Source organism: Capsaspora owczarzaki, assembly GCF_000151315.2.
Source record: "Capsaspora owczarzaki ATCC 30864 unplaced genomic scaffold supercont2.3, whole genome shotgun sequence".
NCBI classification, from domain to species: domain Eukaryota; class Filasterea; order Ministeriida; family Capsasporidae; genus Capsaspora; species Capsaspora owczarzaki.
In genome coordinates, this window is record NW_011887294.1 from 1,534,875 (window position 1) to 1,559,563 (window position 24,689).

Sequence of the window (24,689 nt, forward strand, 5' to 3'; positions counted from 1 at the left end):
TTGCGAACCCTCATGTCTTCCACTTCAACCTCGATGACGCGCGACAGCGACGAAGTGAGGCAGAAGGAGGTCAAGATTGCTGCTGGCGCTCAGCGGCTTGCTGCTGTTTCCGAGTCACTAACTGCCATTCCCCCGCCAAGACGGATATGATCCAACGCTACGTGGCGACAAAGAGGTCCCTGAGTGGTTTGCCAACCTGCCAGGTCCTGAATCCAGAGCTCAGCGGCAGAACGAGAAGCTGGAAGTGGATATATGACTCGGAAATGCACATAATGCAGTCTGAAAATCGGAAATGCACAAATGCGGGATGGAGTTCTTGGCAGTAGCGCTTCTGTCAGGCATGTCGCGCCGGCAAACAGAGCAATGTCTGCACGACGGTTGTGAAGTACGGCCGCATACAATTCGTACGCTTCAGTAGTGATTCGAGGTCAAGTTCCGGGTAAGGTCGTAACAAGATGCAAGGGCAGAATTCTCGGAACCCATTTTGTCAGCTTTTGCGTGTAGTAAATAATGAAATCGGCAGATCTGCATGCACCGATTTGAGACGAATACAGAAAATAAAAGTCAGTCCAAACACAACAAAATCACCATTGCATCCAGAACATGTGTGGCATTGCAGCAATTCTCAATGCCGCGGAAGCCGACCCAGCAGCGTCCGAGCTCTACGAGAGCCTGAACATTCTCCAGCACCGCGGCCAGGTACCAAACTTCGCCCTCTCTCCTTCTCTGATGTTCAACGAGTTTGAAGAGTGAGCAGCCGAATGACTGTAGTGTGTGTGTGTGTGGAGAGGGGAGAATCAACCAAATGAGACGTAGAAACCAACCCCCATTTCGACCGAACCAGCGACAAGCGAGCGAGTTCCGTCGCTGGAGTGCGAGTGAGCACTGCTGATACTGAGTTTGGAGTGAAGTTCGAGAGTGGGAGAGAGAGCGAGAGAGAGGGAGAGAGGGACTTTGGGAGGTGAGTGAGTGACCTGGACTGAGTGAGAGGGGCTGTGTGCTGGCAAAAGCGCACATGTCGCACGAAATGCTGGGATGCAACGCGATTGGGAGCGGGGAGCAAATGCGAGTGCTTGGGTTGGCACTGTTGGGGGGGGGGGGCGGAAGTCCATTTGGAACTCGACCACACAGTGAGATCTGGAGCGAGAGAGCCGAGGGGGAGAGAGCGAGAGCCGAGGGGGAGAGAAAGAGAGAAGAGAGTTTGGGACAAACGCCGATTCCCCGCTGCTTCTCCTTCTCTCCTGTCGACTCCGGACTTGACACTCCACTCCAGCCATTCGAGTGCCGTCACTGCAGTCTCTGTCGCGCTTTCACGCAGTCGATGCCATCGTCAATCTCGTTTCCGATGGTTTCCCCAACAATGACTTTGTACTAATATTTTATTTCTTTTCGTGATTTTTTTTTTTGTGATTTTTTTTTTTTTTTTGGCAGGACGCAGCTGGCATTGTGACCTGCAAGAAGGGCAAGCTCTTCCAATGCAAGGGCAACGGACTCGTCCGCGACATCTTCTCCGAGAAGCGCATGCTTGGCCTCAGTGGCAACATGGGCGTCGCGCATGGTGAGTATCAACAGCAGATTTTTTTTTTTTTTTTTTTTTGGGTTGGACGGACACACACTTTGTGCTTGTGGTTTGGGGCGTTGAGTACCTCTCATGTTCAGCTCTCCTGATGTTGCTGCGAGGGTAAAATCTGACCATTCTTCATTTCGTGTCGCTTTTTTGGTTTAGTTCGCTACCCGACGGCCGGATCGTCGTCCGTCAACGAGGCGCAGCCCTTCTATGTCAACAGCCCCTACGGCATTGCGCTTGCCCATGTGAGGATGACCAAATCCGATTTCTGAGCATTCGGTTGTTGCAGGCATCAGCGCGTCAACTCACACGAACTTTTGCTGTTGCGCTTGTCATTCATTCTCTCGTGTGGTCGGAGCAGAACGGCAACCTGGTCAACACGAACGAGCTCAAGGACTTTCTCGACTCACACGCTCACCGTCACATCAACACGAACTCGGACTCGGAGGTTTTGTTGAACATTTTTGCCAGCGAGCTCCAGGCCATTGACAAGTTCAGGTTGAGTTTTTTTTTTTTTTTTTTTTTTTTTTGTTTTGTTTTGTTTTTTGAGCTCATCTTGACACGTTTGTTGGGACAACAGGATTGACCACACTGATATTTTCGCCGCCACCTCCCAGCTCATGAAGAAGTGCAGCGGTGGCTATGCTGTCGTGCTCATGATCACCGGTATGTTGAACTGCGTTTCATTTTGCTTTTTTGTTGTTCGACAACTCGTCTTCCACTCTTCTCACCAACCCTTAAACCTTCTTCTTCTTCTTAGGCTACGGCATTGTTGCTTTCCGTGACGCACACGCCATTCGACCGATCGTGTACGGCAAGCGCGACAACGGCCGTGGCGGCATTGATCGCATTGCCGCTTCGGAGTCTGTTGTGCTGGACGCATTGGGCTTCACCACCGAGGCGAGCGTCGCGCCAGGCGAGGTGATTATCTTTACCAACAGCGGCCAGGTTCACCGACAGGTGTGCGTGGAGCAGGTCTCGTACTCTCCGTGCATTTTCGAGTACGTGTACTTTGCTCGCCCGGACTCTATCATTGACGGCATCTCCGTCTACAAGGCTCGCTTGGCGATGGGCGAATACCTCGCCAAGAAGATTAAGCGCGACTACCCGGCTATTGCTGATCAAGTCGACGTTGTTATTCCGGTGAGGGAGTTTTGTTTGGCTTTTTCTCTTGGGGTTTTTGGTTGGTTTGTTTGTTCGAATGCTGTTCTCGTGTTTCCGAGTTGTTGACCCTTCTGTTCCTCGCTCGTGTCGCTTACAGGTTCCCGACACTAGCCGAGTCGCAGCTCTGCAACTCTCCGTGGAGCTCGGCAAGACCTACCGCGAGGGCTTCATCAAGAACCGGTACATTGGACGCACTTTCATCATGCCCGGCCAACAAATGCGGTATGGTTGCGCTCATACCAACAAGAGCGAATCATTGATTCGATTTTTTTTTCTCGCTCACTTTTTTTTTCTCTTCTTCGCTTTTGTGGCCGACAGCGTCAAGTCTGTTCGACGAAAGCTCAACCCGATGCCCATGGAGTTTGCCGACAAGAACGTTCTGCTCGTTGATGGTATACACAACAAAATAGTGGTGTTCATCATGATTGCTTTTTGTTGTTGCTCACTCCGCTACTACTTGCACTCGAACGCAGACTCGATTGTTCGTGGTACCACTGCTCGAGAAATCATCATGATGGTTCGCGACTGCGGAGCAAAGAAGGTGTTCATGGCCTCGTGCGCGCCAGCAATTCGCTTCCCCAACGTGTATGGCATTGACATGCCCTCGCCCGATGAGCTTGTGGCGTACAATAAGGATGACGCCGGCGTCGCTCAAGCGATTGGTGCTGATGGTGTTATTTATCAAGTGAGTCTCGGCTGGTTTTTGTGTGTTGACATGGTTGATTTTTGAGCCAACTTGTTTGGATTTTTTTTTTTGCTTGTTTGCTTGCTTGCTGCAGGACTTGCCCGATCTCATCCAGTCGTGCAGCAAGTTCAACCCTGCCATCACGACGTACGATACCTCCGTGTTTGACGGCAACTATGTGACCAAGGATGTGTCAAAAGCCTACCTGGACGACCTCGCTCAAAAGCGCGCTGATTCTTCCAAGTCTTCCTCATCCTCTGCCGCTCTTGAGGTGACCGAGATGCTTGGCTTGCACAACGACACTGCCTCTGCCGTTGCATCCAGCACTTAAAGCTGCAAGAGCTGATCTTTCATCCACTTTGACTTGTCGGTTCTCGCTCTTTCTCTCTTCTCTCTCGCTCTGTTTCTCTCGCTCCCTCTCTCCCTCTCTGCTGTCGGCCTCGATGCTCAATTCTTTTTTGCTTTTGCCACGGGGTGGCAATTTGGTTGCTTGTGTGTTTGTGTGTAATGATTAAAATTGACCTTAACCCTAAATCTGAATCAAACGGAAGAGATTCTCGGACAATCAATGACTTGGTGCACTTGCAAGACACTTTCATTTTTCCCCATTTTGCTTCATTCAAAGAGCTTTGCCAGTCTTTCTTTCACTTTTCAGCAATGCAAGTGGGAGACGACTGCCGCTTCTTCCTAACTGCCACTTGTGCCAAGGTAACGAGAAACATATTTGGGTCGTGTCGCCTTCTGACTGACTTGCACCATCCCTTTTTGCTCACTCGCTCTCCGACCGCTGTTTTGTATTGTTGTTCTTGTTTCGATTTAACCACAGGGCGATCACTGTCGATTCCGCCATAGCCAGGTAAGCTCACGCAAAAAAAAAAAAAAAAAAAAAAAAAAAAAAAAAAGCTGGTCTTGGCTGTTGCCCGCGCTTTTGCCTGCCTTCCGAGGCTCTCCGACAAGACAATTGCTCGCTTTGTTGTTCTCTTTCACACTTCCCCCCCCCCCCGGGGTCTTTGTTGAACGCGCGCTGAGAGTGATCCTCCGTTGGTCACAATCGATTCTTGAACGTTTTTGTTGCCCAGACTGACCTTGCTCCTCACTCTGCTGCCCCTTATCTGCTGCATCTTGGATCGATTGCAGGCTGCCCGTGACCATGGAGAACCAGTCACCTGCCCAGACTGGCTTGCCGGGTCGTGCATAGACGCCGCTTGTCTCAAGCGCCATCACCACGCTGCCGTCCCTCAACAGCAGCAGGTAGGGTCACCTTCCCGTTGCTCGGACGCTCCGGATGCCACAAAGGCACGCACAGACCTAACCGAGTTGATTGTTCTTTTTATGTTGTGGCAGGCAACCGCAGTCGCCTGCTACTGGGAAACGCAGCCTTCCGGCTGCCTCAAGCCATCCTGTCATTTCAAGCACTCCCTTCCAAGGCCGCATGCAGCTGCTCCCGCTCAAGATCATGGCAATGCACCAGCACAGTCCCTTTCTTCGACGGAGCCACGAGCTATTCCAAGTTCTGCTGGACGGCCGCCATCCAATTCTACGCTGCTCGAAGGTGTGCATCTCTCCGTTTTCGTCGCCTGCGTCGTATCGCATTGAGAGGCGGCGCGCTCAGCCACACTATCCAAGTTTTTTTCATCTTCCCCAACCTTTTTCCTTTGCTGCGAGTCGTCGAGTCGCGCTCATTTGAGTGCCGACTGGGCTGCTCCCGCGATCTCGTTGGATTCTTTCACGCGAACGTCACGCCGGTTTCCAAAAGCCATTGGCGTCTTCTAGTTTCGAGTTCATTGGTGGGTTTCATTTGCCGGAACGCATTCGCCCGAGCGACAGAACAACGTTCTTGCCTACTGGTTCGATCCTGCTCAACGCGACTGGGTCCGAAATCTTGCCAGTGCCAGCGTTCCTTCCCACGTACAACTCGTTCTACGAAACACTTCTCGTGTTGTTTCCCTCCCTCCCCCTTCCAATTCTGCTTGGTGTGGCCTGCCCCTCGCAATCCAGCCTCGTTCCACAATTTGATGGCTGCGTTGTGCGCGCCGCCTCTCCTCCAAGGCGTTCATTGTTTCGTCCATGATCATTCACCTTGTTCGTCTCTGCTTGATTCTGGCGAACTTTGTACCAACCGGTGACACGACCTTCGGCGCTACTTTCGCTGTTCAACTTCCTTTTCTTTTCTTTTTTTCCAACTTTCGCATTTTCTTTTCTTCTCCCTCGTAACTACTTTCTGTTTGTTCCTCTTTGTCCTGCTGCTGCGACTTCTTGTTTCTTAATGATTTTGCATGTCTTGTATGTTGTTATTCTTTGGTTGCTTTTTTGGTTGGTTGGATTTTTTTTTTTTTTTCGTCTTTGGTTTTTGTGTTTCTGAATTCCTACAGGTTCTCCTTCAGCTCCACAGTCCCGTCCTCCCTCAAGCGAATTTGAAGCCCTTCGGAACCAGCCTCCTGTGATGCTTTTCAACGGAGCTGGGCCTCGCCACGCCGCTCCGCCCCTTCGGCCACCACCTGCACCCTCTCATGCGGCTGTCGCACATCCACCATTTCGAACTGACGTCGCATCAAGCTCGCATGCAGGGCATGCCGCACCTATTGGTCCACCCGGTGCAACCAGTCTAATGGGACCGCCGCCTCGCATGCTGCCTCCACCTCCTGGAATGGTGCCTCCTCCGGGCATGATGCCTCCTCCTGGAATGGTACCGCCTCCTCCTGGAATGGTACCTCCTCCTCCTCCTGGAATGGTACCGCCTCCAGGAATGATGCCTCCTGGCATGGTTCCTCCTCCTCCTCCTGGCATGATGCCGCCGCCACCCGGAATGCGACCGCCTGCTGGAATGATGCCGCCCCCGATGATGCCTTCAGGATTGGTACCACCTCACCTCAGACCGCCGCACATGTTGCCGCCGCCACCTGGTATGGGCCCACCGCTCCATCTGCGCCCTCCAATGGCCGGTCCTCCGATGGCCGGCCCTCCAAGACCTCCGCCAGCCCTGCCCCCGCAAATGACCGCCGCTCAACAACAAAAGATGATTGCCTCACAAATTCCTGTGAGCTCGGTGCCCGCGTTGGGACGCACAGCCAACCCGTCTGCCGCCGAACCCGCTCGCGAACCTGTTGAAGCGACACAACCGCCAACCGAGGCCGGTCCGACTGCAATGCCGCCCCCTTCCAAGCCGCTCGCCCCTCCGACGAAAGCGGCCTCTGCAGCGGCACCAAAGCAGGCCGCCGAACCAAATTCCAAGATCGCTCCGACCTCCAAACCTCTCGCTCCGACCTCCAAACCTCCATCATCTGCAGTTGCAGCCAAGCTGGCTATCGATACCGGGGCGATCCATTCCAGCGCGAGCGACGACGAGACCCAGCAAGTTTCCTCGCCTCGACTCAAGGTGGCTCCAAAACTCAAGTCGCGCGTTTCAGCGGCCCCTGTCGCACCCAGCACGTCGCTCGATTTTCAAGTCAAGACTTTGGAGCAAATTCGGCGAGAAAAGGAAGAGCAACAACAGCGAGAAAAGGAAGCCCAGTCCCAGCCAGCCGCCGCGCGCACCGCTGCTGCGCTCAAGAAGAAGGCTACTTCTGCTGCACCCGCGGCTGTCGCGACACAGCCTGCCCCCGAACCATCACCGGCGGCAGCGGTCGCCACAATGGCCACTGAACCAGCGCCCGCTCCCGCCGCTGTCGTCGCTGCTGCAACTGTCAAACCCGTAGCCAAAGCGACTCCCGCTGCAGTATCTGCGCCTTCGTCTGGAGCTGACGCCATCGTCATCAAAAGCTTTGAGGAAATTATGCGTGAGAAGCGGGCCAAGCAGCAGCAGCAGCAGCAACTTCAATCGGCTGCTGATGCCGTCGTCGTTTCGCCTGCACCTGGTTCGACTGCCACCAATGGCAAAGCCAAACCCGCAATGAAGAAGCCAGCCGCTGTTCAGAACACCGTTAACGCCATCCATCCTCCGGTTGTAGCACCTGCGGAGCTTCCAGTACCGGCGGGAGCAGCAGAAACCTCAACTGCGGTTCCCATGCAAGTCGATGCTGCGCCGATCGCCGTTCCGGCTGCCAAGGCTGTTGCGGCACCAGCACCAAAGCCCGCCGCAGCACCAGCACCAAAACCCGCCGCAGCAACGGTAACGAAGCAAGCAAAGCCGGCATCGACGGTCGGAACCCCAACTTCTGTCGCCAAGCCCGCTCCCGCTCCCGCGACTGTTGCTGCGGCCTCTGCTACATCCCCTGCTACTGCCAAGCCCAAGCCTTCCACGCCCGCTGCAGCGGCAGCACGCAAGCCGATCGCAGCCAAATCGCCTGCTTCCGCGACACCGACAGCGACATCGACACCACCACCAACAATGACTCCCGCCCCTGTTGCTGCAGCTCCGCAAAAGCGACCAGCCGAGGATCCGATTGAACCGACAGCTCCTGCCAAGATTGCCCGGGTTGACAGCGCAGAAGCTTCGCAATCCAACAACGCTTCGGCCAACACATCAGACTCGTTTGTTCGGACTGTGTCGATGGATTTGGATCTTGGCAATATCGGCACAGTGGTCGATGACGACATGTTTGAAACGCGCATGGCTCAGCTCGATGCTCAGAAGCGCACCCCCGCGGTCGATACCAAGCCGGCCGTTCTCGCAACGACATCAGCAGCCCCAAACCCGACTGGATCCGTGCCCGCGTCCGCCGTCCTCAGTGACTTTGAACTGGAATTGGCTGCCTTTGAGCAAATGATGTGAGCTTTTTCTCTTTTTTCTTTGCTGTTGCTGCTTGCCGTCTTCCTTGTTACAATTACATTGTACTTTTACTTTTACTTCCTTCCATGCGTGTCCTCCGTATGTGCAACATCCCGTTTGACCCACTCTTTCTGAGAAGAGATGACATGCTCAGTCTTTTCGTCAACATCTCAAAACATGCAGCCATATTTGGACGAATTTGCGGATGCGTCTCTCTCGGCCACCGCACTGCCCAACGCAACACGCTGGCTGCAGTCGTTCTCTACACAGCACGCCGGCTCCTTTTCCTTCGGGCCGCTCGGGTCGCCGTCCGTGAAGCAGGTTTGTGTGAACATTGGGTTGTCATCAAATCTTGCTTCATTGACCCGCTTTCGCTCACTTTCTCCCGTGTGTAGAGCTTTGTTGCAGCATTGCTCGCTCAGGTCGCAGCTGCCGTCGCGACCGTTCGCGCGCGGGTTGGCGAGCCGACGTCCGATTTGGCTGCCGGTTCGCTGCTTGTTGTGCTCCAGCACGCACGGCTCGCGTTGGACGTCCTGCGGCTGGTCAGTCGCGAGCGCGTTGCTGTCGAAGCGCTGCAATCCCAGCAAGGGCTTCAACTCTGTGTCGATGTGGTTGAGTTTGCGACGGTCGCTGGCAAGTCAGCGTCTGGCGCGGTCGCTTCTGTTGTTGAAGCAGCAGGAAGCTCGCCGCGCCACTTTTACCACTGGGTCTGTCAGCCAACGTCGTCGTCATCATCCTCACCGGCATTGGACGCACAGACGCGCGCGGCGTTGCTGGCTGCGATGGACGCGTGTGCAGAGGACGCCGTCAAGTGCTGCGTCAACGCCATCTTCAACAACGCGCCAATGCAGGCAGCGTTCGTCGCCGTCAATGGTCTGGCAGTCGTCATGAATGTACTTGCACGCGTTGCCGCCTCTGCTGCGACTTTGACCTCTGGCGACACGCCGGACGCGGACGCGGACTGGCCAGTCCCGTCGACCCTTGGCTTTTACGTTTGCCGAATCGTGTTTATGATGACCGCCATGGATCGCACCCAATACTTGCCGATGGTGCGCGACACCTACCATGGGCTGGATGTGCTTGTTCAATTTACGCGCTCGCATGTTTCCACGCAAGCACCCTCGGTCGCAAACCCTCCTCTTGCCGCGACTGAAACCGAAGCCATGACCACGTTCGACGCCATCTCGCACGAACAGCTGGTGGCGCTTTCTGCCCCTGCAATCAACACGCTTAGTGAGGTGTTTAAGCTGCTGTACAACTTGACGCTTCACTGGGAGTCGGCGGAAGACGTCCACACTCGGTCTGACGGGCATCGGCGCGCTGAACGAGCACAATTCGCTGCGCTCGTTTCCATCGTGCGGCCCGTGCTGCACATCACGACCATCCCCACCGGGCGGCTCGACTCGACGGAAGACGCCCTTTTCACTCTGCGCACCCATGCCGTCAACATTCTGACAAACACCCCGCTGGGCTGCACAGACACGATGGTCCTTCGCAGCCCGCAAGATCCCGCCCTTCCGCAGCTCAATCGCCTGGCGCAAGAGCGCAGCTTGCCCGCGCTCAGCAGCACTGGAGGTGCAATCTCGGCGGCGTCTTCTTCTTCTTCCAGCGCCTCGACATCCAGCAGCAGCAGCAGCGGCAGCAGCAGCGGCGCACCCTTGTTTGATGTTCTCGTCGGCGATGGCGTGCTGCGGTTTTTGGCGTACCAACTGTGCCAGATGGGCTCGTCGCCGCGGCTCGGCGCTCCTCCTCAGAGCAACTCTCCGCGCGAGCTGCTCACTCCAGTTCTGATGGCTCTGCGCATTTACACCCGAGGCTCGCGACTGGTGCGTCGCTACACGAAGGCCGCGCTCGCAACCGACCTGTCGACCGTGTTGCCAGCCGAGTTGGTGGCTGCGCTGCCGGCAGCTCTCTCCTCTGCTGGGGCAGCACCAAGTGGTGGAAGCAGCGGTTTGTCGCCGGCAGATGCCTCGTCGTCCGCATCAAGCACTCTTGCGCCGGAGGAAGGCACGTCGCTTCGTGCCGCGCTCATCCGACTTCTTACCTCGCATGTCTCGCAGGTGAACGCGCTGGCTGGGGATGTGCTTCTCATTCTCTGCAAGGGCAACTTGGCCAAGCTTGTCCGGATGACCGGCTACGGCAACGCCGCTGGTCTACTTGCCAACCGCGGTCTGTTCGGGCAGCCCCTCGACGACCGCAGTGCCGACCCGTACTCGTCCGAATCGGATCAGGAGGGCGAGGGTGACGACGTTGAGGACGAGGAAGCTGGGCGGCTGCGTGACGATCGCGCCCGCAACATCAACCCCATCACCGGCAAGCCATTCGATGATCAAGCACACGACAAGATGCAAAAACAACTTTCAGAAATGACCGAGGAGGAGCTCGAGGCCGAGGCCGCCCAGCTTGGTCTGCTCTTCGAGCGCCTCAACCGTACCGGCGTTATTCGCGTGATGGGTGTCAACGAAAACAACGAGCAGACGCCGCTCAATTTCCCTCCCGAAGAAGATCGGCAAGATGGACCTTCAGGGCCATAGTCGCGTGCTTCATTTGCTTTCAGTGCTGTCAAACCAAAAACAAATACAAACAAAAAAATGGTAGATCTTGCAGTTGTCTGGCAATTTTCCTTCATGCCTGCTGTTGGTGCTTGCTGTTTCGGTGATTGTCGGATACCCACGAAGCTGCATCATGAGCCAAAAAACCCCCGAGTGATTGATTCTGGAATCGATGATTTGCATGATAACTTGACGGAGGGTGCAACGAAAACAATGTTTCCGCTAGTTCTCACAAAAAAATCGATGCCGACTACAAACATGAATGCCGAGCGCACAACCTGGAAAAAAATGGTTTGCTCTGAGACTTTCACAAATCAGTCCTGTTTGTTTGTTTTGTTGGTCGAAAATGCTGTCTTATCAGAATATGAACGAGAATCAGCGTCGGTTGTATGACGAAGCCAAGGAAGCGAATCGGAGTGGATGGCTCGAGTAAGCGAAAGCCGAGTTTACTGCGAACACAACAACGCATGGGTACTGACGCAATGGCGGGGCAGTTTGAGGCACAACGAGATTGGCGATGCTGAAGCGCAGGCGATTGCAGAGGCACTCAAGGTGAACACCGAGACGAACACAATTCTGCAAGGCACCTTACGTTCATTGATGATGTGTGATGTCCAGCAAGGCGCGGGGGGTGGGGAAAGGCGTTTCAGAGTGGCTGACTGACCGAGGCGGAATGGTGCAGATTGGGCAAGAATCGGATTGGCGATGCTGGAGCGCAGGCGATTGCCGAGGCACTCAAAGTGAACAAGAGTGTCATTACACTCTAGTACGTCATCTGAGTTTGTGAGTGATTTTCAACAGAAGGCGTTTCAGGAGTGCTCACGAACGAAGGATTGATTAGTGTGGAAGGGAATCAGATTGGCGATGCGGGAGCTCAAGCGATTGCTGAAACACTCAAAGTGAACACGACGCTCACTGTGCTTGAGTGAGTCATTATCTTACTTTGATTGATGCATGTGAGTGGGTGATGCAACAGATGGCATTCAGAGTGCTCACTGTTGGAGGGGACGGACCAGTGTGAGCGACAATCAGATTGGCGATGCTGGAGCGCAGGCGATTTTTGAGGCAATCAAAGTAAACCCGACAGTGACTTTTATCGAGTAAGGCAGGTCACTTTGACTGTTGCATGTGAGGGATTCATAAAAATTCCGAATGCTCACTGATGGAGGGGAGTAGTTTGCATACGAATGAGATTGGTGATGCTGCAGCACAAGTGATTGCCGAGGCACTCAAGCTGAACAAGACGGTGGCAAAGCTCCGGTAAGCCATCTCACTTTCATTGATGCTTGTGAGTTGGTGATTCAGCAGAAGGCATTCAGAGTGACTCATCAATGGCGGGGACGGACAGTATGGACCTGAATCAGATTGGCGATGCCGGAGCGCAGGCGATCGCTGATGCACTCAAGGCGAACACGAGTCTCACAGCACTCTCGTAAGTCATTTCACTTTGACTGATGCATGGGAGCGGGTGATTCCTCCAGAGGACGCTCCAAACGACTCACTGATGAGAACAGGTTGGGTCGGAATCAGATTGGCACTGCTGGTGCGCTGGCGATAGCTGAGGCTCTTCAAGTGAACAAGACGTTAACTAGTCTCTAGTAAGCTGATGTGCGCTTTGCTCGTTTCAAGCGTTGGAGGGGGGGGGAAGGGCATTCTGCTCACCAATTGAGCGACAGCCTACAGTATAATTGCATTGGCAATGTTGGTGTTGAGGCGATTGATGAGGCACGCAAAGTCCACGGCACGAGTGAAGTTTCGTAAGCTGCTGTTCTTGCCAATGAGAGCCATCGCTGCTCGTGCAGTGTTCCTCCGACTAACACACAATGATAAACTGGCCTGCTACTGACTGCTGCTTTAACGTGACTGCTCGGTGCACAGGATCTCCGACCAGATCAACCCTCTCGCATTTTCCTTGCTTCCACGATTAGCAACTGCTGAAGACCTCCAGGCTGTGTTTTGCTTGCTCATCAGCGGATCAGAACTGCAGGATCAATCCGCATCGCTACCAGTATTACCGCCCGAGCTTGCCGAGCGGATTATGGACGAAGCGCATTACTTTCAAGGCGTACAGCATACCAAACGATCGCAGTTTTCTGCCGCTTTCTTCGGCCTTGCTCTCAACGTCACATTGCCTCGAAACTCGGTCCGTGTAAAATCAATTCAAGTGCTTCGTGACTGCAGGGCTTCGCTCGACGAAATCGCCTTTGATGTGAATATCCGAGACGATCAAGGTGCCGTTCGATACGAATGCGCTGCCAAACCGGCTTTTGTCGAATCGACCATTCAGCTTGTGACAATTTGCCCAGCGAGTCATCCCTTCCTCCGCCAAATACGTGAGAGTTGGCAAGTTCAAGTTCAACCCAGCAAGGTTTCCGCAAATTTGCGTTTCGAGTCCCTTTATGTTGGATATGTCTAACGGCAGTACAACCACCAAATTCCCTCTTTTTTTTTTTTCTTTTTTTTTTTTTTTGTATGCTTCCTTTCGAAACGAATGCAAGCCACTGTATTAGATTTCTACCACAGCAAGAATCGTCGAAAGAAATTTGTGTTACGCAGACGCAGACTCTTGCTTGGCCTTGACCTCACGAACAATCTTCTCTACTCCTTGTTCAAGCGTCAAAAACTCTCCGCTATTCTCAAAGGCGTGCATGTCCAATGCCACGACGCAGCTCTCCTTGACAACACGTTGGTTGTCTTGCTTGTAGCTGTATGAACAACAGAATAACGACACAAATATAAAGTAAGATGATGAGCTTTTGCAGCAGTGAGGTGTGCCCAATTCCCCACTATACCCGCCAAAAATGGATTGAGCTTACCGCTCCAGGACGGGCAGGCACTCATCTGTAGCAATAGAGCCAAGAGCTTCGGCGCACTCATGACGAACCATCGAGGACTCGCTTTCGCCACGCTCGAGCACCTTGATCAGCCCGGGCACCGACACTGGGTGCTGCATTTGACCAAGAACGTACGCAATTTCGTGACGGAAGAGGGCACTCTTGTCATCAAAACCATCCACAATAGCCTGATCAACGCGATGACGAACGAATGGGGAGGGTGGTTAGTTTGAGAGGAGGAGGAGCAACAGCCAAAAACCCAAATGAAAACCAAAACCAAAACCAAAACCAAAACCCCAAAAGAAAAACGCACCAAAACAGACTCGGGATCTCCCTTGTTGCGAAGCGCGAACAGAGCGCGATAGCGCTCAAAGAGGGTGAGCTCAGTGTCCAACAGGCGGCCACGGAGTTCGGCAGCAGTCGCAGGGGCGGACGGAGGGGCAGGGTCGACCGAATCGTAGGGATTTTCGCTGTGACGGCAAAATCGCAACAAATGGTTTGTTTGATGGCGTGAGAACAACCCAATGATAAGCCAGGACGAGCGCCGTTTTCCCTCGTGACGGCGTCGCTGCTGGTCGCCGCTGGTCCTTGCTTACCTGAAATCACCGGTTTGTTGAGCAGCCTGCTTGCCGCCGTTTTCCCACTTGACGCGGGCAACAGCAATCTGGCACGTCTCTGAAACTTCGACAACGGGATCCTCGAGGTGTGCGACCAGCGTTGCGAGCACCTCGGGCGTGCCAATAGCGCCAAGAGCCTCTGCAGCCTAAGGATGCAATGAATGCAACACAGGTGAGCACAACTGTTTGATGAGATGGGTTTCGATTGCTCAGAAACTCGTCGTCCGCCGATTTTGCAACAAGTTTTGCATTCATGTGAATTTTCTGTTGTTTCTGCGCATGGTCTTGTTGTTTTGTGTTTTTACCTCATGTCGGACCATTGGTTCCTGGTTTGTGTCCTGCAGCACTTGTGTCAAGCACGGAATGGCGTGCGTATCCTGGAGCTGACCGAGGCAGTAAGCGAGCTCGTGCTTGAGCAACGCCGAGTCGTCCTTGAAGCCTGTGCAGCAAGAGAAACCCCAGGAGAGAGACAAGAGTGAGCTGAAGACGGTTTTGCAGCTTCGGGTTGGGAGGGTGTGTGTGTGTGTGTGTGTGTGTGTGTGTGTGCTTGTGGTCGACGTGGATGGCTGAAGAGTGCATGTGGAGCACTGCCACATATGGCGCCGCTCTCACACACACACGAGGACCGACTTACACTCGGCAATGGCGTCGATGGCTGCAGCGCCGCCAATGTTCTTGAGGGTGAAGAGAACGCGGAAGCGCTCGTGCAAGGGACGCTCGGGGTCGTTCAGCGCAATGCGGAGGCTGGGGACGTGCTGGACGAGCGTTGCGGGCGAGTCGCGGAGTTCGTTCATTGTGCTTGGAAGTGTGTGGTGTGTCGAGTCGATTTTTTTCTGTGTGCCTGAGTAGTGTGAGAAATGACTGGAGCAGAATGAATCAAACACTTTCGGCTTGTGTGCAAGGTTTAGCAGAGGGAGTGTGCGAATTCGGACGAAAAAGCCGAAACCAAGCCGACGTGAAGAAACACAAAATCTCAGAGTAACAATCATAACAATAACAGTACTACTAATGATGTTTCACGTACAGTACTGTACCTTCTTTGTCTTTGTTTTGTATCAGTCTCACTTTCTCAGCGCACCCGCCGAAAGCAAGCATGAACGTGCGGAGAGCGACGATTGACGATCTGCAGAACATGCAGCACTGCAACCTCATGTGCCTGCCTGAGAACTACCAGATGAAGTACTACTTGTACCACGCCTTGTCATGGCCTCAGGTGCGTCGGCCGCCGCCCATTCATTCAGATCTGCCAATGCCAAGATCGCCAATTTTTTTTTTTCATTGGATTTCCATTGGATTTTCCTTCCATTGGATTTTCCATTGGATTTCCTTCCATTGATCGATGCTGACACGCTGCAATTCCTGTTTGTCCCACTTTTCACTTTTGCTTGTGGGGGGGTTTTGTTATTGGCTTCTCGCAGCTGTCGTACGTTGCGGAGGACGAGGACGGCAAGATTGTCGGCTACGTGCTGGCCAAGATGGAGGAGGAGCCCAACGACGAGCCGCATGGACACATTACATCGCTCGCAGTGCTCCGATCGCACCGACGACTCGGTCTTGCTCGCACGCTCATGAACCAGGCGTGCCAATCGATGGTCGAGACGTTCCGAGCGCACTACGTCTCGCTGCACGTCCGCAAGGTAAAAACACAAACCCAAACAACCATACAAGAGCAGTTGGTTTTGCTGTTTCATGCTGGAGATCAGCCCTCGTTCGAGTCTCCATCTCGCATGATTCGCGTCAGCGTGGGGGAAAGGGGGGGGCGGAGAAGGAACTCCCCTTTGAACGAATGGAAACATTGATCGAGAACGAAACACCCCCCGGAAAGCTTTGCCTTGAACCAGAAACCAAAACTCAGCCGCTGTTTCGCTGTTTCACTGTTTGGACTGCTGGACACGAACAGAGCAATCGCGCTGCCCTGCACTTGTATCGCGACACGCTGCAATTCAGCGTCTCCGAGATTGAGTCAAAGTACTATGCGGATGGCGAGGACGCGTACGCCATGAAGCGCATGCTCAACGAGTTCTTCCCAAAAGAGCTTCTCCAGGAGCTCAAGACCAACAAGACCGATTGAGCGGTCATCTCGTTCGTTTAATTTTGTGTGTTCCGGTGTGTCGAGTCAAAGAGAAACAACCCCCCCCCCCGTTGTGAATCAAAAGAAACAGAAAACAAAAAAGAAAATGAGAAAGTTGCTTGTTGTTACGCTTTTGAACTGCATTTTAATTGAGACTACAGTTGCAACCTGCTGCACAAACCACGGAGATGTGTTTTCGTGAGCGCCTCGATGGCAGTGAGCCGGACGCTCAGTGCCGTGTTGACATTGAGCTCGGGACGGTTGAGAGCCGAAGCCAAAAACGCCACTCGGCCTTCGTCGCCGGTGAAATGCAGCACGTTCGCGACAGCCTCCAAAAGCTGCACATGCCACACGGAGGCAAACAGTTCCGTGGGCACGTCTCCGAGCCGAACTTGGCGCAAGCACCAGAACGCAGTGGACAAGCCGGCAATGTTGGCGCCAAGTGTGTCGCTGCTCGACACGGCGCCAAACGGCTCGGAAGACTTTTGGGTTGACTCGGGCGTCGAGTTTGCAGGACGCGATGATGGAACATTGCTAGGGACGGTACTGGACGGGGCAGGGCCGCCAAGCTGCAACGGGAGATCTGCCAAAGTGTTCATGGGGGTGGTGGCACCTTCCACGAGAAACTCGCCAAGAGCGCGGAAGGCAGGGCCCAAGTAGAATCCAGGAGTGGCAGTGTTGTCAAAGAGGTAGGGAGTCGAGTGCTGCGACGGATAGTTGGAGTCTGGCAGTGCACGACTCGCACGAGACCGCTCGTTCTCCCGAATCTTTGTGGCCGCCTCGGGATGCAACCACGGCCAGGCCAGAGGAAGCTGGCAGAGAATCAAGGCATCCATCAACCAGCCGAGTGAAATGCTACAGAGAACCATCCGTCCGAGCACACCGCTCGACCAACAGTTTGGCGGCAGGGTCACAAAGTTGCCGGAAACAGCGCGACCAGCCGCAAGGTACAGGCTGAGGGCAGAGTGAGTGCGACCGCGCGCAAATTGCACATCGGCAAGACCAATCAAAAAGTTGGGATGGCACGGTGAGCTGGCGAGACCAGCATGCAGCAGCGACTCCATCGCGGTCAGCAATGTAGCGCCAGTCAACTTGGAGGAGGCGAGCGGCGGCGAACTGTCGAGTGCGCTCGCTTTCCGAACAGGTTGCACTCGAGCGCTTGGCAAGCCTTCGGCAGATAAATAGGGCCGGACGGGCAGCAATGCCGGCAGTGGGAGTGTGCCAATAATGGCGCAGACGGATTGCACTGGAGTTTGCTCCTCGGGCGCGGCACTTTGTTGCGCGTGCTGCAGGTTAAACTCACGCGCCACGGTCAAGAGCACCCTGGAAAGAACTGGCGCCGTCACGCACGCCCCAGTCACAAACCACGATACAAGCGGCAAACAGGACACAATCTCGGTGTGCAGTGCGTTCAGATCCAGCGCAGGAACTGGCTGGGTGCGTTGCTGGCCTTCGAGGAAACGTACCATCCGTGCTCTCGCTTCGCGAGCGCGAGCGTTGTGCGTCTGGGATGCCTCAGAGTCCAAGGCGGCGGAGAGGGCGTGCCAGGAATGGTGGCACAGCACGCGAAGGGCTGGAAGAGCCGAGCGGAAGGAAAGTGCTTCGGATGAACGGTTGACCACGTCTTCGAGTTGCCGAAAGACTCCAATCGCACCATGATCCACGGCATAGCCCAGGAATCCAAACACTGCTAGTGGTGAGAGCGCCATCGTTGACTGCGGGCTCGACATTTCGTTCACCACAGCAAACACAATGCCCGCAGCGCTGTCCGGCGTGTTCTCGTGATCGAATACGAGCTGTGACCCACCCAGCGACAGGCAGCAGCGACAGCACCCCGACGATGCAACAATCTCGTTGGCGTGCGCCAGGCGTAATGCCAGCGCGCCGCATGGGTGTTGCTTCAAAGTACACTCTCGCGAAAGCATAATCCATTCCACAGCAAGCCAAAGCTGGAACGTGGACGCAGTCGAAGGACTGCTAGCAGCAAAGGACCATTCGTTCGCGTCGAATGAACAAGCTCGCGGTGCGGCTTGAACAAGGAAACGGAGCCAAGCCAATACTGCCGAGTCTGGTTTGTTCTCATGGTTGACGAGCATCTGCGTCGCAAAATTCAAAAGCGCGGCAGCCGTAGACAATGAACCAACCGCGCGCGCCTGACCGGCCTTGACGACGAGGACGAAGGCTGCAACGGCGTTGGCTTGGGACTGCAGCGAGCTCCAGCTCGGTGAGCCACCAAGAAGCCCTGCAAGTGTGAATTTGGGGCCTGCGGCATCGACAATAGACTTTGTAACAGAGTCTGCGACCAGGGTGTCCAAGTAGCTCAGCAGGGCTACAGTCACACTGTCCGAGTCGGGCAGCCTAAAAATGGCGCGCAATGAGCGACATGCAACCTCCGGCTCCATGGTGTGGGTCAAGTCCCAAAACGCACGTGCCTGGGCAACGGGCAGGAGCAGATCGGAACCGATTTCTACGGGTGGCAATGCTTGGTCCTCCACCCCTTGGGTGCTTGTTCGGTTTGAAGCGATGAGCGCTTGTCGCGCCAAATCTTGACGCAGCTCGACAAGACGTTTCCGGTGGGTGGCTGCGGCCCGCGCTCGCTCTTGAGCCGACATGCCCTTAGTTGCGTGGCCATTGTGTGAGTGCGACGACGACGACGTTGACTGCGGAAGGACCCGACTGGGGCGAGCAACAGACGGCTTGGTAGTTTCAATCGCTGGCGAGCGAGAAAGCAGAGCCAGGTCATCGAGACAGCTGAATGGCGCAGGCTTGTCCTCGCTTAAAAAGTCACGCAACCCGTTGGCAGCGCCGGCGGAAGAGAGGAGCATGCCAGAAACAGCTTCAGCCAGGGAGCTTGGTGGTTCCGCTGATTGGGTCGAGGAGAAGGGCGACAAGTGTGACTGTGCCAGCATGGCTTTGCACGCAGAGATAAAACCGTCAACTACAGCTGCATCCGCCGTGACGAGAGGCCACGCAAAAGGGAAGGCTGTGGACGGCAACTTTGGCCGGGCTCCTTCGCCGCCTACGAGCGTCATAGCAGTCTGGCCTTTTCGTCTAGCGCGCAGAGCATACGCTTTGCTATCAGCATCACTGGCAATGCGACCAAGAGACATGTATGAAGAAGCAGACAAGCCCGAAAACAGGTGCACGGCGCGGCCGAGAACAGTGGTGATGGGGTCACCGCTGTCTTCCCGATCAGCATCGCTTGGGCTCCGTTCTTGTCGTGAAAATGTGAGAGCAAGACGTGCGCGAATACTGGCCGAGTCCAGCTGGGCAAAGTCGGCAAACGAGGGCAAGCTAGCCACAGTGGCGGCTTGCACAAACACCTTCAAGGCGGGCTCCAGGCGCGATTGCTGAAACCGGAAAGACCCGAGCTCATACAAGATTTGAAAGACGTGCAGTGTGTGGAGTGCTTGCAACCGCTGACAGAGATGGCTTCGCAAGACCGACCAGAGTTCGTGTCCCGCAATGTTTTCAGGAAGCAGATTCCCGAGCTTGACGATCGCGCGGTCAAGAATAGTTTGCACCGCCTCGTCGAAATTGGGCTGTGTCGAGTACCAATAGGCGTCGAGGTAGGTCTCCAGCGAGCTCTCGGCGACCCGGCAGGCCCGAGACACGAACGTGGCCGAGTTTGGATGCCCGCTTGCCCCAACGCGCACGGCACCAACAGGAGCCGGTCCCATGGGTGGCGTGTCCTTGAAGATGAACATTGGCGACGCAGGATCGTAGAGGGCGGGGAGCGCCGAGAGGCAGTCGAGCGTCAGACGACGGTTGTTGCCGAGTTTGAGCATCCATCGGTGGGCCAGCATGTTTGGATACTCTGGCAAGAAGCTCGTCAGGGTGGAGATTGGCACGGCTTCGAGCGCTTCGAGGAATTCGCTGGCTGATAACCCAAACAACGCGGTGGCGGAAGGATTGGGCACGGGTGGCAGAGGTATTCCAGGAGCAGTGGAGGACGATGTTGGAGTGGTTATGCCGGTTGCTGTTGCTGTTGCTGTTGCTGTTGTTGTTGATGTTGCTGCTGCAGCGGGAGGAATGATGGAGACTGAGGGCGCTGGAACGGCGGCCGGCTTGACCAAGAGCGACTTGGCGAGCAACGCAACGGTCAGTGTTTGCAAGTGCTGCAACTGCTCGGGCAGAAAGTGTGCACATTCACCCATGAGTCGCGCCTGCGTCAGCGGCTCGATCGATCCGCAAATGTACTCGAGCGAGAGGCCCAGATGGAGGACGACATGCACTGCCAAGGCGCGTTGTCTGCGTGCTCTCCGTGTGTCAACGATCGCCGGGACCTCCTGGTCGCCCAGCAGCACGCTGGAGACGAGATCCGTGTAGGCCGACTGTCGGTGCTTGATTCGCGTCGTCCCAGCCACGCCTCCGATGAGGGACGAGACGGACAGTGACCGGGATAGTAACGGTGTACCCATTGTCATTGCGCCTGCGGTAGCATCATCCTGGTGGTCAGTGTCCATGGGTACGCTGGGTGTTGCCGGTCGACTTGAACCTGGCGATCGGCCGCCAATGTCACCACCGTCGTCGACGTCGGCGGCCGTCGACATGATCAACGCGGACGCCCATGATGGATGCTCATCGCTCAGATCTCCGTCTTGGCCCAATCTTGGTCGCTTGCTCCGGGTGAGGTCGGACGATGATGCAGCACCAGCCAAGTCAATCATGCCAAGCTCGTTCGCGGCAGTCGCAGCCGTCCACGCCGCGGCAGCGTCTGCAGTCGCCATCCGCCACTGGTTGAGATTGTTGAGGACTTCCTGGCGGGACGATTCGCCGCCGTCCTTCAGTCCAAACCCAGCAGCAGCAGCAGCTGCAGGCGATCCAGCGGCGCCGTTCGAGCCCAGTCCCGTTGAGCCAGATCCTCCAGCAGCACGGCCACTCGACTTGTGATCGCCGCCGCCGCTGTTGCTCTGATCCAGCGTGGTTGCGGATGCCGTCGTCGCTGATGCTGATGGAGGGGTTGGTGCGAGGAAGGCCGCCGTCCATGCTGCTGGAGTCGCTGTCGAGGCAAACAGCAGCGATGGCAAGCTCGACGGGTGATGCACCGCCTCAGTCCCAGCCCACGGCAGCAGCGACGACGACGACGTTGCGTCGCAGCAGCCATTTTTGCTTTTGTGAACAGTAGTGGAATTGGAACCAAAAGAAGGGCTGAATGAGAAAAAGTACAGTAACAAAAAAAAAAAGTGACCAAGAAACTGAGATTTAGAAGACTGAGAAGACAAAAATAAACAAAAAGCAAAATAAAAAGCAAATAAAAAGCCCATTTCTTATTTTCTTTCCTATTCCGATTCACTCAATGTCTGGAGCGGCTGCCATCATCCACGCGCTCACAGCCGTGCCTTCAGCACACAGCAATGGCAATGGTAAGAAGAAGAAGAAGAAGAAGAAGAAGAAGGAACAACGACAGTGTTGTTGGATGAATGAACGAACAGTGGTTCAAAATGATGGAAACGAAGTCGTCCCTGACGAATGGCCTGGTTCCCCCCCCCCCTTGCAGGCGCTCCTTCGACGCCGCTGGCAATGCAGAGCCCGACCGCTGGTGCTGGATCTGCGGCTGTGACTGGAGGTGCATCGAGCGACGCGGTGGTGCCGGCGTGGGCGACCGATCCCGAGTGCGCTGCGTACGTGGACGAGCTCACTGCGTTCAGCGTCGAGCAGCTCCAACGCCAGCCGCTGCTCCTCGCCACGCAGCGCAGGGACCTCATTGCGCAGACGCAGTCACTCGCAGTCAAGAACTACAAGGCGTTCATCCAGACCGCAGAGTGCTCGCGAACAGTCTCCAGCAATGTAAGCACAGCTGCTCAATCAAGTTCTCCATAAGAATCTCGATGATGAGACCATCAGCAGCATACGACAATGGTCGACATAACGGCAGGGAAGGGTTTGAGGAGGAGGCCGGGGGAAACGAGTCTTTTTGACGAACTGGTTCTGATGGTGAAAACTTTGTTGTGAAACACTTGCTCCACAGTTCGACTACATCGAGACCCGCCTCGGAAACTTGATAGACACGCTGCCACGGTTTACGGAGGCGTGTGAACGCTTTGTCGAGGCCTCGAAAGAGATTGCCGTGCGACGGAAGGAAGTCAGCCTCACCCTGGACCAGCATGCCCAGCTTGTGGACATTCTCGAGTTGCCGCAGCTGATGGACACTTGCGTGCGGAACGGGTATTACGACGAGGCCCTGGAAGTCGATGCCTATGTACAGCGCTTTGTGCGTCGCCACCGTGACATCAAACTGGTCATGAGCATCGCAGACGAGGTTGCTCGATCCAAGGAGCTGTTGCTCTCGCAGCTGCTGTCACAGCTTCGAGGCGCGTTGCAGCTGCCGGCGTGCCTGCGTGTCGTGGGCTATCTGCGGAGGCTGGGGACGTACTCGGAATCCGATCTTCGAGCCACCTTTTTGGAAGCCCGCGACCACTTTTTGCACGCCTCGTTGCCAGAGATCAAGTCCCCCAACACGGATCTGAGCCGATACGTGGATGCCTGCCGCGTGCACCTGTTTGACATTATTACGCAGTATCGTGCCATTTTCACAGATGACTGGCAACAACTGCAACAGCAACAACAGCAACAACAGCAACAGCAGCTCTCGTCGTCGCCCAACATTGTTCCGGCGTCGCCCCGCCCTGGCTTTGGCAATCTCCCCACGTTCCTCCCTCTGTCCATTACCGATCCGCTGACACAGCAGCAGCTTCAGCTGTTTATTCAAAAGCAGCAGCAACGACACCAACATCAGCAAGGGCGCTTGCTTCTCGGCTGGGTTGTGGAACGCGTCGCCTCGTTTGTCGCCACGCTCGAGGCCAACCTTGCTGCTGTCTCTGATGGCGCAACAGTTGCCTCGCTTCTGGGCCAGTGCATGTATTTCGGAATGTCCCTCGGCCGTGTTGGCATTGATTTTAGGACGCTACTCGTGCCGTTATTCGAGCATCGCGCACTAGAGTTGTTTGCTGGACAAGTTGCCACTGCCACCGCCAAGTTTGCCGAGACAATGTCGTCGTGCAGTGCCGCCGTGGCTGCCGTGCAGACGCAGCCTGGCCAACCCGTGGTCTATGCGGGCGCCGCCGGCTCCGGCGCTGGACTCGCAGGAGCGAATGCTGGAGCAACGGCAGCAGCTGCCACACTCGTCCCGCCATCTGCCTTGATGGAATTCCCCGCGGTTGCGCTGCTCGCGAACGGCTTCACGGCAGCCTTCAACGAACTGCGACACTGTGCCCCACTTTCCATCGCCACAAGCGTGCACAACCTTGTGCAGATCAGTGTCCAGGAGGCCAGCAAGACGGTGAGCACGCTTGTGGCGGACGCTGCCGCTGGCGGGGATCCCAGGGAGCAGCAGGCATTGGCCGCCATCACGGCTGCGATGCAACAAGGTCTGGTTCCGTACGTGACGCGCTGCTTGGTTGCTGTGTATCCGGATCTCAAAGGCTTGCGAGGGTTTCCAAGCCATACAGTTGGCTCTGTCGTTGCGGGTGGAGCGACTGCGGGTGGAGCCATTGCGAGTGGAACCATTGCGAGTGGAGCCATTGCGAGCGGAGCGGAGGTGGCTGCAGTTGCGCCAACGCTGGCCACGCCCCATGCAGCAGTCTCCGCCCTGGAGTTGACAACACCACATGCCAACGGTCTGGCCCTCGATTCCACCATGACGCCAGTGCAACCCTCTGACTGAGTTGCGCAGGACCTGACATGTTGACTCGATGAAACACAAATTAATATTATTCGTATTTTCACATTGATTTTTCAAACAGTTTTTATGTCCCCAGAGGCCTTCACAGCGCGGTTCAGGTCGGCAGAGCTCTGACCCTCCATGGCGAAACGACAAAACAACGGTAAAGCTGGTAAGGAATGACTGAGCGCCAAGAACAGCACCTTGCCACCACCAAAACGCACACCCAAATCAGGCCAGTCGCTTCTATTGCTGTTGCCCCACTACTGCATTTCAGTTACGGCCATATCTGGTGGAATGCACCGCATCCCGTTCCGCTCTGCGAAGTTAAACCACCATGAGAGTAGTTAGTACTGCGGTGGGAGACCACGCGGGAATACTGCTTGTTGTAACTCATTTTTTTCTGTTGCATTCATCCTTCTTTTTTTTTCGTTTTTTTTTTGTCTGAACATGATTGACAGCCTCTTGACATGTCGTACTGGACCGTCAAAGGAAGGACGACGGCACAGCACACAGAACGCCGATGTCCGAAGATTTTCAAAATGAAGCCGATTTTCCGCACCATTCACTTTGACGCGTCCGTTTGACCCCCTACATGCCCCATCCAGCGCCGCCTGTGACCCTGCGTGTTCAATGCCATGTGTACTTTGTGTTTAGGGCCACCAAAGTGGGAGGGCGTCGCTCTAAATGAGGGGTGTTTGTCGACCTTTTCCATACATTTGCATTGCGAGGTTTTTCCTTTTTTTGCAGAGTTTTGGCGTTCTTCCAACCATCGGTTTCCTGAGCTCCAGCGAGCAACCACTTGCTTGGCGTTTCAAGAATTTCGGT

The 24,689-nt window shown here is 55.2% G+C and overlaps 8 protein-coding genes and 1 non-coding gene across 9 annotated transcripts; 7 read left to right on the forward strand and 2 right to left on the reverse strand.

The window, feature by feature from the left end:
* Positions 1 to 572: 572 nt before the first annotated feature.
* CAOG_02472 (amidophosphoribosyltransferase) lies at positions 573 to 3,948 on the forward strand. The gene is made up of 10 exons (XM_004349172.2): positions 573 to 699; positions 1,432 to 1,558; positions 1,727 to 1,812; positions 1,929 to 2,065; positions 2,148 to 2,233; positions 2,328 to 2,710; positions 2,829 to 2,953; positions 3,050 to 3,123; positions 3,205 to 3,416; positions 3,511 to 3,948. Exons 1-10 carry the CDS (start codon positions 604 to 606, stop codon positions 3,745 to 3,747), a joined length of 1,563 nt encoding a protein of 520 aa, XP_004349222.2. The 5' UTR covers positions 573 to 603; the 3' UTR covers positions 3,748 to 3,948.
* Positions 3,949 to 4,046: 98 nt separating this feature from the next.
* CAOG_02473 (hypothetical protein) lies at positions 4,047 to 8,209 on the forward strand. Its single transcript, XM_004349173.2, has 5 exons — positions 4,047 to 4,124; positions 4,243 to 4,272; positions 4,554 to 4,667; positions 4,761 to 4,968; positions 5,789 to 8,209. Exons 1-5 carry the CDS (start codon positions 4,074 to 4,076, stop codon positions 8,125 to 8,127), a joined length of 2,742 nt encoding a protein of 913 aa, XP_004349223.2. The 5' UTR covers positions 4,047 to 4,073; the 3' UTR covers positions 8,128 to 8,209.
* A 79-nt stretch (positions 8,210 to 8,288) lies between these two features.
* On the forward strand, positions 8,289 to 10,971 carry CAOG_02474 (hypothetical protein). Its single transcript, XM_004349174.2, has 2 exons — positions 8,289 to 8,445; positions 8,520 to 10,971. The coding sequence occupies exons 1-2, from the start codon at positions 8,302 to 8,304 to the stop codon at positions 10,656 to 10,658; spliced, it is 2,283 nt and encodes a 760-aa protein (XP_004349224.1). The 5' UTR covers positions 8,289 to 8,301; the 3' UTR covers positions 10,659 to 10,971.
* A 33-nt stretch (positions 10,972 to 11,004) lies between these two features.
* Positions 11,005 to 13,119, forward strand: CAOG_02475 (hypothetical protein). Its single transcript, XM_004349175.2, has 10 exons — positions 11,005 to 11,105; positions 11,171 to 11,254; positions 11,359 to 11,442; positions 11,518 to 11,601; positions 11,693 to 11,776; positions 11,853 to 11,936; positions 12,025 to 12,108; positions 12,191 to 12,274; positions 12,353 to 12,433; positions 12,555 to 13,119. Exons 1-10 carry the CDS (start codon positions 11,023 to 11,025, stop codon positions 13,090 to 13,092), a joined length of 1,290 nt encoding a protein of 429 aa, XP_004349225.2. The 5' UTR covers positions 11,005 to 11,022; the 3' UTR covers positions 13,093 to 13,119.
* A 44-nt stretch (positions 13,120 to 13,163) lies between these two features.
* CAOG_02476 (deoxyhypusine hydroxylase) lies at positions 13,164 to 14,987 on the reverse strand. Its single transcript, XM_004349176.2, has 6 exons — positions 14,762 to 14,987; positions 14,433 to 14,566; positions 14,107 to 14,273; positions 13,824 to 13,980; positions 13,493 to 13,698; positions 13,164 to 13,381 (listed from the first exon to the last, which is right to left on the reverse strand). Exons 1-6 carry the CDS (start codon positions 14,919 to 14,921, stop codon positions 13,225 to 13,227), a joined length of 981 nt encoding a protein of 326 aa, XP_004349226.1. The 5' UTR covers positions 14,922 to 14,987; the 3' UTR covers positions 13,164 to 13,224.
* Positions 14,988 to 15,191: 204 nt separating this feature from the next.
* On the forward strand, positions 15,192 to 16,352 carry CAOG_02477 (N-acetyltransferase ARD1). Its single transcript, XM_004349177.2, has 3 exons — positions 15,192 to 15,340; positions 15,546 to 15,764; positions 16,028 to 16,352. The coding sequence occupies exons 1-3, from the start codon at positions 15,221 to 15,223 to the stop codon at positions 16,196 to 16,198; spliced, it is 510 nt and encodes a 169-aa protein (XP_004349227.1). The 5' UTR covers positions 15,192 to 15,220; the 3' UTR covers positions 16,199 to 16,352.
* Position 16,353: 1 nt separating this feature from the next.
* CAOG_02478 (hypothetical protein) lies at positions 16,354 to 21,305 on the reverse strand (the record flags this gene model as incomplete). Its single annotated transcript, XM_004349178.2, has 2 exons — positions 16,354 to 21,200; positions 21,266 to 21,305. The coding sequence occupies 2 exons, from the start codon at positions 21,303 to 21,305 to the stop codon at positions 16,354 to 16,356; spliced, it is 4,887 nt and encodes a 1,628-aa protein (XP_004349228.2).
* A 171-nt stretch (positions 21,306 to 21,476) lies between these two features.
* Positions 21,477 to 23,938, forward strand: CAOG_02479 (hypothetical protein). The gene is made up of 3 exons (XM_004349179.2): positions 21,477 to 21,564; positions 21,699 to 21,988; positions 22,170 to 23,938. Exons 1-3 carry the CDS (start codon positions 21,498 to 21,500, stop codon positions 23,862 to 23,864), a joined length of 2,052 nt encoding a protein of 683 aa, XP_004349229.2. The 5' UTR covers positions 21,477 to 21,497; the 3' UTR covers positions 23,865 to 23,938.
* Positions 23,939 to 24,140: 202 nt separating this feature from the next.
* Positions 24,141 to 24,256, forward strand: CAOG_09441. The gene has a single exon (XR_889820.1). It is a non-coding gene; the product is annotated as a 5S ribosomal RNA (ribosomal RNA).
* Positions 24,257 to 24,689: the final 433 nt, after the last annotated feature.